At 45.4% G+C, this 16450-nt stretch overlaps 1 protein-coding gene across 1 annotated transcript in view; it reads left to right on the top strand.

The window, feature by feature from the left end:
- The window catches only part of NR6A1 (nuclear receptor subfamily 6 group A member 1), a 197588-nt gene that overhangs the window by 148972 nt on the left and 32166 nt on the right, over positions 1-16450 (top strand). Inside the window, exon 2 of the mRNA XM_075015862.1 lies at positions 15346-15576. Within this exon, the coding sequence (XP_074871963.1) occupies positions 15346-15576 (231 nt within the window). The remainder of the gene's footprint in view (positions 1-15345; positions 15577-16450) is intronic.

Genomic DNA, 16450 nt, shown 5'->3' with positions numbered 1-16450 from the left:
TGTCTGAGACTTTCTGTTCTTAACAGTATTTTCATAGTTTCAAAAATCTGTTTTGTGCCTTGCCTCTCTTCTTACTGAGGTCTTCGAGCACTGCCAGGCTCTTAGTCCTTCGCTTCCAGTCCTGTGTTGCCCTTTCTTACAATTATGTTGTATCTTACAAAAATCTGTTCCATTAGAGTGTCAAGCAACTGAATTAACTTACTGTGATCAGTCCTCAAATTTCACCTACTTCAATGTGAATTAAGTGTATTCTCTGGCTGATGTGGACCATTTTTTCTGTTTGTAACTTTGCGCAGACTGTTACTCTGTGGTAAAAAGATTCCAAATCCTCTAAGAGTCAAGAGTGTTGTAAAATAAAGGTAGGTCAGTGGTGTGATGATACTGCCTTAGACTCTTATACTGTGGTCTTGGTGATCAGGGTTCAGTAGCGATCTCTCAGGGATGGTGACGGGAAGTTAGGACCCATGGACAAGGGTGATTTGACCATTTCCCACATGTCTTAGGTGGTGCTTAAAAACTGTGTTTAATAACTCATCCAAGAACAAAAACCACTAGTGCAGAAGAAAAATCCCCTTGATACCATGTCCCCAAAGCCACATCTTCGCAATTTAAAGGCATGGGAGTTCATGTGGTTGATTGACAGTAAGTGGAGTACACAGTTAAGTCTTTACAAAGTTTTTCTCTCATTTGATGCGTTTTCTCCACCCTTCCTGACTCCCCTGTGCAATTCTCTTAGCATGCATCAGGCTGAGTTGTTGCTCTGCATTATTTTGAGTGCATGCCATTCCCTCCTTTCCTTCTCCTGCTCTCTCTATCTTCTCAACCTTTCTTCACCATCTTTTGTTCTCTGCTTCTCTCCTTTATTTTCATTTCTCTGCCCCACCTCTCACCCTTCCCCTTCCTCCCACTTCCTCCATGGATCCTTACCCACCAACTTATTCATCCACCTGCATGAGCCTGACTATCTCATAGAAGAATGAGTATTGGCTCTAAGCTGTTCTGATGCTATCTTGAAAACTGCAGTGGCTTGTGGGCACCTCTGGTTCTGCTGAAATAGAATCATCCTACCTCGGCCACATGGCTTCTGCTGCCCCTCCTTCTTGACACACATTAAAGGAGTATCAGAGAGGTAGCCTTGTTAGTCTGTATCTTTGAGAACAACAAGAAGTTCTGTGGTACCTTATCAACTAACAGATATTTTGGAGCATAAGCTTTCGTGGGCAAAGGCCCACTTCATCAGATGCATGGGAGGGTGGGTTCAGAGGAGTATTTAAAGAGACAATACTTTAAATACTCCTCTGACCCCCCTCCCCACATGCATCTGATGAAACAGGTCTTTGCCCATGAAAGCTTATGCTCCAAAATATCTGTTAGTTGATAAGGTGCCACAGGACTCCTTGTTGCTCTTAAAGGAGTAATAACCTTCAAGTTGCTCCACTTCCAGGCTTGCTGTCTTCTTTCAGAGGTTGGGGGCTGGCAGTGGCTCTAGCAGCACTGTTCCCTGGCTTCATCTTCCAGCTTGAGCAGGGAAGATAAAAAAGTGGCACCAAGGCCTGTTTCCCCTTCCCTTTCCCCCCTAAGAAAAACAGTAACCTCTCCTTGGATGCCTGGGGTCCTGGTTCCCACACCTGCTGACTATCTCTGCTTAAATTGTAAGTGTTTTGGAGGAGGCACTGCCTTTCTGTTCTGTGTTTGTACAGCATGTGAGCCACTGGAGTCCTAGATCTTAGCTTAAGTGCTGCCACATTATAAATACAGTGAGGTCCCCACATTCATGAACTTGATGTTCGTGAATTCAGTTATTTGTGAGTGGCTTCTTCAGGTCACTGTTTTCCAGGGCTCCAGCAGGGAGTGCTAGCAGCTGCCGCTTCCCTGGGGCCAGGAGCGCTGGTGGCCACTGCTTCCCCGGGACTCCAAGCCCCCACCCCATATTTGCAAAAATCAGCGTTTGTGAGGGTTCTGAATGTGAAACCCTCACAAATGTTGAGACCCTACTGTAAATACTGCTCAGTACCTTAACCTGATTTTAATTATGTAGCTATGTATATATTGCATTTCAAAACTCTGTTAAAAGACTTAAGGTTGAAAAGTCACGATTTGCATTAACCCCTGTGTGTGTATGTGATAGGATCATTGCTAACATTATCTGGGAAATATTCGGTAGAGCCAGGTATGGAACTCTGGCTACCCAGAGTTCAGTCCAGTGTTTCTAAGAGTGTTCCTTTGCACCTGAGTCCCTCTGTCTTGTAGAACAGCATGTATCTGATCACCTTACTAAAGGCTTGATCTTAAATAGACTTGGCTGAATTGGGCTTTTATTTTGTATAATTTTAATAGATAATATTTTTTACTGATATTTTCTTACTTGAGGAATTGTGGGGATGTTAGTTTATTAGTTAAAGCCTGTTACGCCCGCTGGCACATAGGGCAGAAGCAAAGGTCCTCCAGTTCTGTCTTTGGCCATTTTCTCCAGTGTGTCCCAGTTGTAGCTCGTCCTCTTCATGTCTGCCTCAAAAGTGCACTGCTACGTTGTCTTGGGCCTCTCATGTTTCAGTCATCCTTGAGGCATCCAGTGAAGTGTTGTCTATACAGTGGCATCTGCCTGTCTTCTCATCATGTGCCCTATCCATCCCCAGCGTCTTCTCGCGATGATAGTGGTCATATTCTCCTGGTGGTATCATAGGAGCAGGTCATGGTTGAGGATTTCTTTGCATCATTCAACTGAAGACATCTTGCAAAGGCTGGTGGTGTGAAAGGATGAGAGCCTGGCACGGTCACACACTGTCATCCGCCAGCACTCTGAGCCATATAGTAGTGTTGATATGACACAGCTCTGGTGCAGCTTAAGCTTGGTGTGGACACTGTACTGGATAGCGCTCCAGACACTGTTCATACTTCTGAGGACATTTCTGGCCTTGCTTATTCTGCTCTGGATGTCATTCTTGGTGCCTCCATCATGGTGGATGATGCTGCCTAAGTCTGTAAAGCTCTCTGTGCCAGGTAAGTCTGCATCACCTATCTTTATTGGTGCTCATGAGTCTATGTTGAGAGTCATACTCTGGTGTGTTTTTGGCTAGCTCTTAGTCCACCCTGGTGTCCGAAGGTGCATAAGGGTTGTGTCTCTTCCTGCACATGGTGATGGGCGTGGGAAAGAAATACAAGGTCCTCAGCAAGGTCGTCTGCAAAGTCAGGGTCTTCCACTGTGGAAAAAGGTGTCCATCTGATATTGATGCATCTGCTGCTGTTCTCCACATCACCGAGATTGACCACCATATTGAGTAGTGCAGACCTGACACATCCCTGTCTGACCCCAGTCTTGACTTCAAAAGACAGTCTCACGCTGCATGTGAAGTTGGTATAAAAACTCTTCATGAGCTGGACCTCTGGTACAGGGATTCCATAGGCTCTCAAAATTATGGGGATGGGGTCAGACTAACTCATGACAGTAGATGTTAAGATTCAAAAAGATAGAGAAGAAATTGTCAACATGACATGTCAGAATATCCAAAGCAAATACCCTTAAATCAAACACTAAGCTCTGAAGCAGTATTTCTCACCTTGCCCACTTGTGAATTTCAGTTATTGTCAACAGAAATATTTCTTCTCGCTTTGTGTGTACATCCTTATCAGCATCCCTCAAGCTCAAGGCTGAGATCTTTCACACCTGTATGTTGGGGGGGAGGGAGACAACTGCCCCAGGCCTGGCCATTCAAAAGGGTCTGGGGTCTCTGGCTGCAACTGACATTACAGTGGTAGAGATAGTTAAATCCCTTTGCACCTGAGCCCCCCGGTCTTGTAGAACAGTGTGTATTTGAAGCCCAGTGCCCTTTAAATTCCTGTGGGAGGCCTAGGTACAACTAAAGGCAGGCTGCTGGAAGCGGGGGGGTGTTTGTGGCAAAGTCTGGGCAGCATTGAGGGCTGGCTTCACCTCTTCTGGGAGCACAGAGTGAACCCCTTGCACCCGTTGGCCTCCCTGCCTTTTCGGTGTTGTGAAGTCAGTGTTGAGCAATATTTAGCAAAAATCTAGTCCTTCTGAACCAAACCATAGTGCATACGCAGAAGGGGGCTGGATTAAGGTTGCATGGACAACCTTTCTTGTCTCTTCCTAATCTGAACGTTTGCTTGGCACTCAGCCCTGCCTCCTTCCCCTGCACAAAGGAGCCCAACTGTGGTTTCTGCTAGTGCTCTTGCTTGACTTTACCATCTAGAATTCTACTCCCCTGCCTCAGAGCAGGCTTAATGCCTTTCTTGTGTCACAGAACTCCATGGTGCAAGATGGGAACCTACTTAATGGAACGTTCCTGGGTGCTGGCAGTGAGCCTCTAACAAAATACATGGAGCATCTGCAAATAGCCGTTTCTAGAGGCTTGTGGCTTGGTCAAATTTGGGTGGGTTTCCATGGGAAAAACTGAAGGCACTTCTCTGACTTGGGAGCTATCTTCCCAACTCATTTCAAATTTCTCTTTCAAACCCTGGGGGTAGCTAGAGCTCTTCAAAGAAACTGTCAAGGATAATGAGAGCTCTGACTTCAACCAGAATGGTTCATCTGTTCCTGATTACAGGGCTAGTGAAAAATAGCTTGTTTTGACAAAGATCAAGCATGGAAAATTTCAGCCCAAAAAGTTGGTTAAATGAATAAGCACTAATATACAAAAGAGTGCTAGGCGGTCTTACCTGTAGGCATCACTACCATCTCTGCTAATAGCTTATGGCTTGTCAATGTGACACTCCTATTTGTCCGTAACTGCCGAGCCACCAACTTTCTCTCAACTGTCTTACACTTGGAATTGAGGGCCCCAGTCACTCCACAAATACTCAACAATTTCCAAGTGTTCTCCAGGTGGAAATTGCTCTGAAAAGCATGTTCTGGCTTTTAGTCACATGGCGCACATTAAGTATTAAATGGTTATTTTACTACAGGTTGAACCTCTCTAGTTTGGCACCCTTGGAGCCTGACTGGTGCTGAACGAGAGAATTTGCTGGAACATGAGAGGTCAATATTGTCTCGCACATTACCAGAACTCCCACTGCTTACTGGGCTTTTAGAAGATGTTTAGGGGTAAATTACAGCGAAATAACAGCACAGAACACAGAGTCAGGACTGGTGACTGTCAACAAACTTTATGGGACCATGGGAAATTTGGCCACACCCATGATAAGTGGTCATCCAGCTAACAAGTCGTGCCAGATTATGGATATTGCCAGATGAGAGAGTGCCAGACTAGAGGTTCAACCTGTAATTACATTTAAAAGGCACCAGCTTATGATTTGATTACCTTCTGTGTGTCTACATGAGGAACAATACTTAATAGCGGGCTCTAGCAGAAACAGAGCTCACAGAGTCCAATATCTGGAATATGAAGCTAGACAAATTCAAACTGGAAATAAATATTACATATTTAACAGCGAAAGCAATAACCATTGGAACGTTTACCAAGGGTGGTGGTGAATTCTCCATTACTGGCAATTTTAAAATCAAGATGGCATGTTTTTCTACAAGGAATTATTTTGGAGAAATTCTCTGGCCTGTGTTGCACAGGAGGTCAGATGAGACGATCGTGATGGTCCCTTCTAATCTTGGAATCTGTTGTGAAAAAGGAATTAAATCAAACAAGCGTCTTTTCAGTGATCCTTGAAATACTATCCTGATATTGTAGCCCTGTGTATTCTGAATAAAAAGAATCAACTTCCACAGCCGAGGAGCATGGGATGCAGTGAGTCCATGTGGAACACCTCTAGGCCACTTGAAGGCAGAAGGAGTGGAGTGAGCTAGTCCCAGTGGAGAGAGGGTGGAATCTTGCAAGGAGCAAACTCAGAAAACTAGCCTGAGGCAGTTGCAGTCAGGTGCGTGTGGTGGAAAGCTGCTGAATTCTGCCCCTACTGAAGGTGCTGAATTACAGCAGCTGGAAGCAACTTAGCTACTTTCTGAACTACTTAGAGTTCTGGGTGTCCAGCTGAGACTGATGGCCCCTTTGCTGAAATCATGGGGAAAAAAGTGTGGTACGGTAAAAGCTCTGTTATCCAGCATTCAGTTAACCAGGAAGTTGAATTAGCCGTATTTCAGATGTTTCCCAAGATAAGTCTTCACTCTGGTAACTGTGGCTAGTCTATTGCCCAGCAGGTTATGCACTTGCACATTCTGCACTATACTTTTATGCAAAAGATGAAGAAGATAAGTAAGGGGCCTGAAGTAAGGGATTTATTCAAAAAAGCAGCTTCCAGGGCATGTCACAGGATTATCAGAGGTTCAGCCCAATTTCCTGTGCATTCTACATGATGTTGGTAATGATGGCCTGGTAGCACTGCAATGTCCTGCTGTGCCTTCTGAATCATAGAAGATGAAATTCTGTTCAGTCTCATTTGTGTTAAATGTATTTTTAGTTATCTGGATGTACACCATGCGCCGCCCATAGTAATATGTAGTGTCCTAATGTTACCTGCACAGCTACTGAGTGTGGTTTACTGTCTCATGGAATGGCACCTAGACCACTTAGAGAGAGACTGAGTCTCCTCTACAGCCTTAGCAGCGGCCCAACTGGCTTTTAGCTCACGCTGTAGAGGCTCGTGTGCTGAGAGAGCTCCTAGGTTGGTGTCTGCCAGGCAGGGCTGCAAGTGGGGCTTGTCCGGGGTTTCAAATGCATCTCTGAAGCTTGGGCCACACTTGCTCAGCTAGAGGAAGTATGTAATCCACACGCCTACTGGGTGTGGTTCGCAGTCACCTGTAGTGGTACTTAGACAAACTGTAGAAAGACTGAGGCTGCATCTGCATAATGAGATAATCAAATTTATTAACAGCGATTTTGTAACTGTAAATGGAATTTATAAATTCGATTTGACTGTCCTCACCTCCCCCACATGCTCCTCACAAAGTCGATTTATTGCTGCCACACTCAACTGGCAAACAGTGACTATTGCAGCAATGCATTGTGGGAACCTATTCCATGGGTTCCCTCATCCCTGTGGAATTCTGGGCATGTTCCGTGGTCTTTGACATCATCTTCCCACACTGCATTGTCCTCATTCCCCTCCCAGGTTAAGCAAACATCCATTTTTCTAGTCAGATGGAAGGAAAAGGAGGGCATCAACAAAGATGGCAAAGTTAACAGGTACCTTTCTTTTGTAACTGAATTATCAAGGACTTCATAAAAAATCAGCAAGTGTGTGTGCGCTCATCTGGCCATCCACTGACCGTCCCCGCTCCCATGATTGCACCGAATGCCTGAAAATAATACAGGGACAAGGAAAAGCTTTAAGAGAGGTTGATTAGTAAAGTTGTTGAAAAAAGATAATTGCTGAGGGGAGGATGTTTGGCTTCCCAGTTCATTATTACAGCTTCTGTGAACAGTCTGTTCCCAGCTGGCCCTCCACCCACTCTTCCCTGCATGAAGGGTGCAAAGTTAGAAGAAAGAGAATAGAAAAGACTAGGAAAAAAAATTTGTCTTCCTCTACGCGACAGACATTGCAACATGGGGATGGCAATGAAATCTTACACACTGAACTTATAAGGGAAACAGGGATCTCCACTGACCCTCCACCACTGTCCCCTGTGTTTTTGGAGGGTCAAAGCATGAAGAAAGAGAATAGGAAAGATTTAGGGAAAAGGTTTTATAAATGAAATATCAAAGATTTTACAAAAAGCAGCAGGTGTCTGCAATGGGTGGCAAGTCCCTGAAAATATTTTTGGTGGTGGGGGCTGTGGTCTGTGGTTGCAGAGCTGCCCCTGAAAATCTTAGCCGCTGGGGGAGACTCCCCCATGCTCCTCCCCAGCAGCAGCAAGCCCTCAAATATCTTAGCTGCTGGGGGAGACTTCCCATTGTCAGCAGCAAACCCTCCCCCCGTGTTCTTGTTGGGGCATTGAGGGGTTTCAGTGGTGGGCCAGTTGAAGTAGTCCCCCCTGAAATATGTTAGCTGCCAGGGAGACTTCCTCCCAGCGCCAGAAAGCACCACAAATATTTTTGGTGGGAGGACAGTTGAGGTAATCCCAGCAGGCGGCCGCAAGCCCGTGAAATTCTTTCCCACTCTGGGAGCCCTAACCACGCGCAAGCCGGGACATGGTGCTGCCAGACAGCATAGTCAGCACCGAGCAGCAGGCATGTCCTTTTGTTGGGTCAGGGGCTACCCTTGTGATGTAGCTGAGCACGGGAAAGGCCCTGGTTGCATGGCACCTGTGGAGCAGAAGGGGAGGGGGCAGAGGTGGGCGCAGCACACAAATGTAAAGCGCTGAGAAGGTTCTCGGCTTGTTATGCAAGCATGACACCCAAAACAGCCTTGCTGCCATGCGGTGCGGCGGGGCAGCGTCTGGAACTGGGCAGCTCAGAAGAACATACCAAGTGTAGAGACAGAGCCGCGAACTCCATGCTGGGCTGTTTGTAATGGGCAGATGTGCTCACAGTGCTAATAGCTAGAAAAGAGAGACATTTCTCAGCCTCTCATACAAACATGAGCCCACAGCCATGGGCTTCCTGGTCCCAACTTGAAATTCACAGTCTTCCTGTTACCTTATTCCTGTGCACCTGGAGAGCAGCGGCCAGAGCGGGGCACTGTGGGTTATATATGGGACGCTTCTGGAGGCTAATCAATTTGATTTTAAGACATGGCACCTCCACACTGGCCTTAAACTTCTGAATTCGAGCTTGACGCTACACGCAGCAGATACCAACGATATTACGATGTCAATATTAGTGCTCTCTAAATTTAGGTAATGGTATGTGCGGTGAAGAGTAACATGGGAGTATCGAGCTAACTGCCATAAATTTGAATTTACTGGGTAGCATAGATGCAGCCTGGGTCTCTCTCTAGCCTCAGCCGAGAGACAGCTGGCTGCTCAGTCAAACTGTAGAGGTCATGTACCAAGCTCCAGAGGTTTCAGATTTGAGTCTGCCTGTTGACATTTACACTAAGCCTGTTGTACAGAAAACTTTACCTTGGGTACACACAAATGCTTCAAGAAATCATCCCCTCTGGAGTACAGTACTGCTCTTGGTTTGTCGGTGTGTCCGTGCTACTTTATACACCAGTCATTTGACTGTGTTCTAATTCTTTGAAAATTGGTATTTGATTGGCAAAGTATAACTGTCAGTTGGGTTAACTGGACCCCCAGTTTCCCAATATGTTGGATAATGGAACCGTCACTGGAAATGAGTATCAAACATGCTGAATTCCACAGTCTAAGCTCTTACAAGATCATTATTTTCAAGCCAACCGACAAGGCCACATTTGTCACTGCCAGTCTCAAGTATGTTATGGGGGGGGGGAAGAATCATTTGCAGTCTATCCCAGTTTGACTCCTGTAAATCCCAGGTTAAAGCAACTTTTCCATTCACTTATTAAATTTAAGTAAGGGGTTTGCAGAGCAAAGATTTTCCTGCAATATGTAACATGGTAAGGGAAGCAGGAAGACTTTGCGGATGAAAACTTATTTCTTGCTACTAGTTTATTCAAATGAGTAGACACTGGGAATTTTTTAAAAAATACCAGACTAAATTCATGTGACCTTTTTTTCCTTAGTGATTAACATTTGGCACAGGAAGTACTGGCAGTATCCACCTGATGAGGATCAGAAACATAATGGACAATTACTTTGGATGGTGGTAGACTTTATATGTAAGCAAGCTTTAGATGCTTCATCTCCTGTGAATAACGTTAGCTGGTTGTCAAGAAGAAATAGAACTAAACCCATGCTGCACGACATTGTGTTCCTGGTGGGAAACATTTAAAAATGCACATAGTCATGCTAGAACATAGCTCATTGAGAGAGAGGGTGTGAATGTGTCCTCATTTTTCACTCTTTTGCTCTTTCTGAAGTGGAAGTGCGGTCACTGAAACGTGCTTGTTTGCTTTAGGTACAGCGAAACAGTGAGTAATGTTTCTTTAGTCACTGTAAACACTGTTTAGAAAACAAATTTCATTTGCACCAGTTTTCCATTCCAGTTGAGTTACCCCCATTTCAGTCTTTGCTTTCAGGGTCTTAACAGTACAATAGAAGAAATTGGGACTTTTTTGTGAAAAACAGGCTCCTCACAGGAGACTCTTTCTCCAATTCCATTAAGAGGTTGGTTTTTTGACTATTTTACACTTGCTCAACTCAAAGTTGATGTGAATTAAATTATAATTTGAAAACAGTAACAGTTTAAACATACTTGAAGACTTTACTTCCCCTTGAAAGATACTTCAATAGCTTCTTTTTTAAATTCAGTTTTGTGTATTAAAAAAAAAATAAATGGTTAAAAACGTATATGATTTGCATAGGGTGAAAAGAGTTAAAGCATATTTGGCCCTGGTAAGGACCTTCTGCAGAAAAAAGCTTTAGGTACAAGTTGATAGAATTATTTTAAGTACACCGACTTTGTGAAGCAAGATTTAGGTCTAGTTGTGGAGATACAGGATAATGAGAATAGATCTGGGTTAACAAAGTCAGTTGCTTTAGCCATCATTTACCTTATTTTCCTTCCAGTTTGACATCTCTCTCTATGAAAGTTACTGTGTGCCCACTGTGATCGTTCCTGAGCCGTGCATCAGCCCTATTCTGTCTCAGTGAGAATATTAGCATCTTCAGATTGCAAATCTAATGTGACAGCTCCTGTTGCTGGGAGAGGGAGAGAGAGAGAGAGAGAGAGAGAGAGAGAGAGAGCGCTGTGCACCAAAGCTTTTACTGATACTCCTGGGGTAAAATAGAGACACAACCACATCTTTCTGCCTGTGTCTCACACCTGCTGGAATAAACACGAATGGGTACAGCATGTGTGTGTATAGCAGAGAGATCAATGTGTATCTGTTCGCCAAATTTTCTCTGCTTTCACTCTCTGATCATGTCATTTGACTTGGAGCAAAGCTTTCCATGTGAAAGTCCAATTTGTCTTCTGCCAGCCACCTCCAGCTGATTCATGCTGATTTATTTCTGCTGTGTGGAAACCTGAGCACTGAAGCAAGCCTGTCATGCTTGCCAAACTCCCCACTCCACCCCAGGCATGGTTCTGCATATGCTGGTTTCCTGGTGCACAGTAATTAGTACTGCTGTTTGCATTCAGTCTCTGCTTCATTGCATTTCCCTCTCCGCCCCCAAGGAGGTAGTGCTACTTGCCCCCCTCTCTGAGTTATGGTGCTATAGGTTAAGTAAAAGACACAGTATAGTATTTAAATTCATGTGCTAATACTTCCCAGTGATGTGCCTTAAGTCTACATAACAATTTGAAATCCTTTGCCATCATAGCCAGGACTAATCTCTTGTAAACTTTTTGCTTTCCCCCAAGTTTGGACAGGTGTAGCATTTTCCTAATTTGTGGCACGTATTTACTTTTAATACCAGATATTGAGCAGAATGTTTAAATGAAAACCAAGCTAAATTTGGAAATAAATAATGGATCTTTGTGGTTACACAATATCCATGTACCACGTTAGTAAAGAAATATGTCACTGAAGCCTTTGATCTCAACTCTGTTCTTTATTAACTACAGGTACACACATGAAAGGAGGTCATGGGAAGCCATGAAGTCTCTCAATTGGACACTGAAGCTTGGTGTTTGTTTTGTTTTGCTATGCTTTTGCAGGTTGAATCAAGAAAAATTGCACTTTTGTGACATATTAAGATTAAAACGTGCTTTCCAGAATCCAAACAAAAATTAATTTGGCAAGCCCTTGTGTAGGTGAGGGAATTGCCCCACTATTGTAGGGAACTTTCCTGGTTTATACAGTACCCTGGCAAAATTGGCTAGAAATCCGTGGTACACGCACATGTTGAATATTGTGTACAGATGGTGGTCGCCTCACCTCAAAGATATATTGGCTTTGGAAAAGGTTCAGAAAAGGACAACAAAAATGATTAGGGGTTTGGAATGGGTGCCATATGAGGAACTGTTAAAAAGACTGGGACTTTTCAACTTAGAAAAGAGGAGATTAAGGGGGGTTATGAGAGAGGTCTATGAAATCATGACACCTATGGAAGAAGTAAATGAGAGAGAGATTTGTTTCCCATAACATGAGAACTAGGGGTCACCAAATGAAATTAGTGGTTAGCAGATTTAAAGCTAACAAATGAGGTTTTTCTTCATGCAGCGCACAGTCGGCCTGTGGAACTCCTTGCCAGAGGATGTTGTGAAGACCAGGACTTCAACAGCGTTCAAAAAGAGCTAGATAAATTTATGGAAGTTAGGTCCTTCAATGGCTATTAGCCAAGATGGGTAGGAATGGTGTCCCTAGCCTCTGACAGAGGCTAGAAATGGGTGACAGGAGAGGGATCACACAGTGGCTACCTGGACAGTTCACTCCCTCTGGGGCATCTGGTGTTGGCCGCTGTCCGAAGACAGGATTTTGAGCTAGATGAACCTTTGGTCTGACACTGTGTGGTTGTTCTGAATGAACTTAAGGACAACAGTCTTTGTTCCCACTCCCTTCACCTAGAGGCCTGCCTGACCTTGGGGACTCCCTTCACACTCTCCTATGCAGCAGTGTCCTTGTAACCTGACAAGGCTGGGCCCAGGATTCCTGGTGGGGAGGGGGGGAGGCTGACACCTAAGCTTGTCATAGTCACCTAGGGTAAGAGGTAGGGCGTTGCTGTGCCAGGATACTCTCTCCACTCTGGATTCTTCTCTGACCCAGTGATCATTGGCGATAGTTCAAAGGCAATATAATTTATTAAACAGCAATCCTAATAAAAATAAGGAAACAAGGAAGCCCAGCACTTTTTTTTTGTGCTGGTACTTGCAGATACTGAGTATTGGCACCTCAGCAGCCCCAGCCATGGCACTGGGTAGGGGAAGGGGATGGGGAGCTAGCTGAATACTGGCACCCCTTCCTCCCCCCGACCCCGAAAGGCCCCGAGTAAGACCACTCTGTGGGCCTGGGGGAACCCAAAACTAGCTATCTATGGGACAAGGGAAATTCATAGTCTATTCCTCACGTACCAGGTGTGCTACCTGGGCTCTGGCTGTGCTGCAAGGATGCTGCAGGTCAGACCCTTCATCTGGTGGTGGCTGTATTTCCTCAGGCTCTAGGTGGCAGAGTCCTTTCCCCCAGCATCAGCCCTCCCACTGGGGTTATGATTAAGGCCCTACCAAATTCACAGCCATGAAAAGCACCTTGTGACTGTGAAATCTGGTCTCTTGTGTGCTTTTGCCCTCTGCTGTACAAATTTCACAGGGTGGTGGTGCAGGGAGGGGGGCGCAGCATTTCTCAAAGGAGTTGCAAGGGCACAATGATCATTGGGGTGTGGGGACTGTGGTATTGCGACTCCTACTTCTGCTCTGCCTTCAGTGCCGGGTGATTGGAGAGAGGTGGCTGCTGACTGAGGGCCCAGTTGGGCAGGCAGCACCACAGATGTAAGGGTAGCAGTACTATACTGTGCCCTCCTTATTTCTGTGCTGCTGCTGCTGCTGCTGCTGGTATCTCTGCCCTCAGAGGTGGGCTCCTGGCCAGCAGCCCCACTCTCTAGCTGCTCAGCTCTGAAGGCGGCGGCGGCAGCAGCAGCACAAAAGCGTAGTAGTACTGCAGCTCCCTTGTAACCCCGTCATGACTCGTTTTTGGGTCAGGAGCCTACAAGTACAGCATTGTGAAACCGCAGGTGTAAAGAGCTGAAATCATGAAACTGAGAGTTTTTAAAAATCCTGTGACTGTGAAATTGACTAAAATGGTCAGTGAATTCGGTACAGCCATAATTATGGCCCCCCTCTAAGTCCAGTCTGCAAAACTTGGCTGGTGGCTTCTCTGTGCACGGGATGTGGACTGCTGCAGCCCCAGCTCTACTCTGCTTTATGACGGCTGCTGCTTGGCTCCCAGATCAGCTCCCTGGGCTGCTCCTCTGCTTCTGTCTGGCTCAGGCTGCTGTAGCTCTGGTCCATTCCCTCCTTAGCTCAGCCTTGCTGGCCAAGCAGCTCCCAGTCATGTGTAGGATGGGACCCAATGCTCCAGACTCTCTCATTGGCCTGCCTGACCTGTTATTCAGGCTGCTGGTCTGAGCTTTGGCTTCTCTCCATTGCTCCTGGGGACTGTCAGTCTCAGGGTCTTGAAATCCCATTGGCCCTTGTCCTTTATTTTTGGAACGGGGAGAGGGCCAACCAAAAAAAAAACCCACTAAGTTTCAGTAAGGGGTCAACAGCCCCCCTACATATGTATTGTCCGTTGTTGTGGTTGTTGTTAAATTACCTTACTGTGTGACTGGGGCACTTCTGTGGGGTTTTTAAAGGCATTTTAGACTCTGTATTACTTCCTCTATATCATGAGATCATATTAGAATTCCTCCTCTTGGTCTCCTCTGAAATGTAAGTTGAGCTGAAATGCTTTGTTATGGTTGCAAATGGCACCCTTGGAAAGTCTAGATGCAACATGTTACTGAAGATTTCAGACCTGGAGTGGAAGGAGAAACCCCAGTATTAGGGGCTTGGTAAAGAATCTTTTCTCATCTGTTGTTCTGTTGCCCCATGGAGAATGAAACTGATGAGGAGTCTGGCACTTGGATTGTTGTGGTGTGGGTGGAGACAATATTAGTGCAGTTGTTAAACCTTTGCTGCTCATCTCAACTCCTTTGTCTCTATTACTGAGGCCACTATCTGTCTACTATGGTGTTATCATGGTGCTGGATTCTAATGATATAAATGTGATGCCGTTTCTCTTGACCAGCTTTTGGTCATTTAAGTAGCAGAAGGCAAGGCTAAGGCTGGTAGCCCAGTATCTGTGTATGGTGTATGGAAGAGAGAGTATCAAAGAGCAGGTATTGTCTCTTTGCTTTATTTTTCTCTTGTATTGTGACTTTCTTTTGCTTGATTTGATGGTTTTCAAAAAGCAGGCTTGGCTCTCCCACCTCAGATTCTTGTGATACTTCAGTTTCCAGTGGAAGACTGTCCTTTCCTTCCTTTCCATGATTTAAATCTAGCTAATCTAACTGCACCTTCTTAAGGGGTCAGTAATGTTATGAATACTGCCATGGCTGCCTTAGGACATTCTGTTGCTCTGATTTTTGACCCACTAGCTGCCCATCATTTCTGTTTTCTAAAAGGTCTTCAGTGTCATCATACTTCAGCTAAAATCTCCTCCTAGAATATTGAATTTTAAACGAGGCCGCTTCTGAGGTTGAGCTGGGATGTCTTCCCCTGCAAAGCTTCATCCGGGCCCTGTAGCCATCTCATTGATGTGAAGGGCTGCCTTCATGCTGTCAAGGGGATGCTGTTTGCGTGTGTGCTATGAGCTTCTGGAGACTCTACTTGGTTGGCTTACGGTGACCTAATTTTCATTGTGTTAGGCAAGAGGAGGGCAAAGAAGGCGGCGCAGGCATCTGACTCGGGAAGGAAGGTTTCAGATCATCTCTTTCTCTTTTTAGTCATGCCATGGGCTAATGACAGAGTGTTTCTCTTCCAGATGACCGGGTTGATCAGCGAACCTGCCTCATCTGTGGAGACAGAGCTACAGGTCTGCACTACGGTATCATCTCCTGTGAAGGCTGTAAAGGGTTTTTCAAGAGGAGCATTTGCAACAAGCGGGTTTACAGATGCAGTCGAGACAAGAACTGTGTCATGTCACGCAAGCAGCGCAACAGATGCCAGTACTGCAGGCTGCTCAAGTGCCTCCAGATGGGGATGAATAGGAAAGGTAAAGAGAACTGTGCTTCTTTAACTGTTTAAAGTACACGCACTGGACAGGACGTTCTAGCCCGTTCCTCTGTGTGACAAAAGTCACCACTCTCTGGGAGAGGATAGGAAGACTTTTATGGTTTTTTTAAATATCTTCAGAACAGAACCTTTGGCTTTTCTTTAAGCAGTCAGTTCAAAATGAAGACCTCTTTCTGCTCCCTCCCACCACCCTGCCGGCTGTTAAACCAATTAAATTTAGTTCCACTGGTTCGGTGGCAGCAAGGCCGGGAGCCCCAGGAGGAGTCAGCGGCGGCAGCAGCATCCGGAGCCGCAAATGACTCCTTAAAGAGCTGCATGTGGCTTTGGAGCCACAGGGTGTCAGCCCTGTATTATGTAGGGGAAGGCTCATCCAGCTCAGGCAATGGACTTCCTCCCTGCTTAAATGTCCTTATGGTTTCTGTGGAACAGAGTACTCATTTTTTGCCTTAAACATTTGGGAGGAGAGAAGTATAGACAAGGCCTGTGTGTGCTTGCTCCAGAAGGGTTCTGGCCTAATGCTGGAGAGTTGCAGTGTGGGGAGAGGAAAGAGAGCTGATGCCATTTTACAAATGGGTGTTAGGATTGTTGACCATGATCAGTTACTCAGTGAGGATTACAGTGCAGCACCTGCCCTGCATGTTATTTCACGTTTGACATACGCACTGCACGTTGATGCTGTAGTAAAGGAACCCGTGTTTGGGCCTCCATTACTACCATTAGACAACTGACTTCCATTAAGCTGGATTTTTAAAACGTAACAAAACTTGACATGCTAACAAAGACAAATGGGTGTGGAAAGGGTAGGGGAAGGGACTTTTACTACGACTGCCATTTGCTGGAATATCCTCCGTGCT

The sequence above is a fragment of the Carettochelys insculpta genome, chromosome 21, assembly GCF_033958435.1.
Source record: "Carettochelys insculpta isolate YL-2023 chromosome 21, ASM3395843v1, whole genome shotgun sequence".
In the NCBI taxonomy this organism is placed as follows: Eukaryota; Metazoa; Chordata; order Testudines; family Carettochelyidae; genus Carettochelys; species Carettochelys insculpta.
Note: the sequence above shows the minus strand (reverse complement) of the source record. Positions and strands in the feature narration are given on the sequence as shown.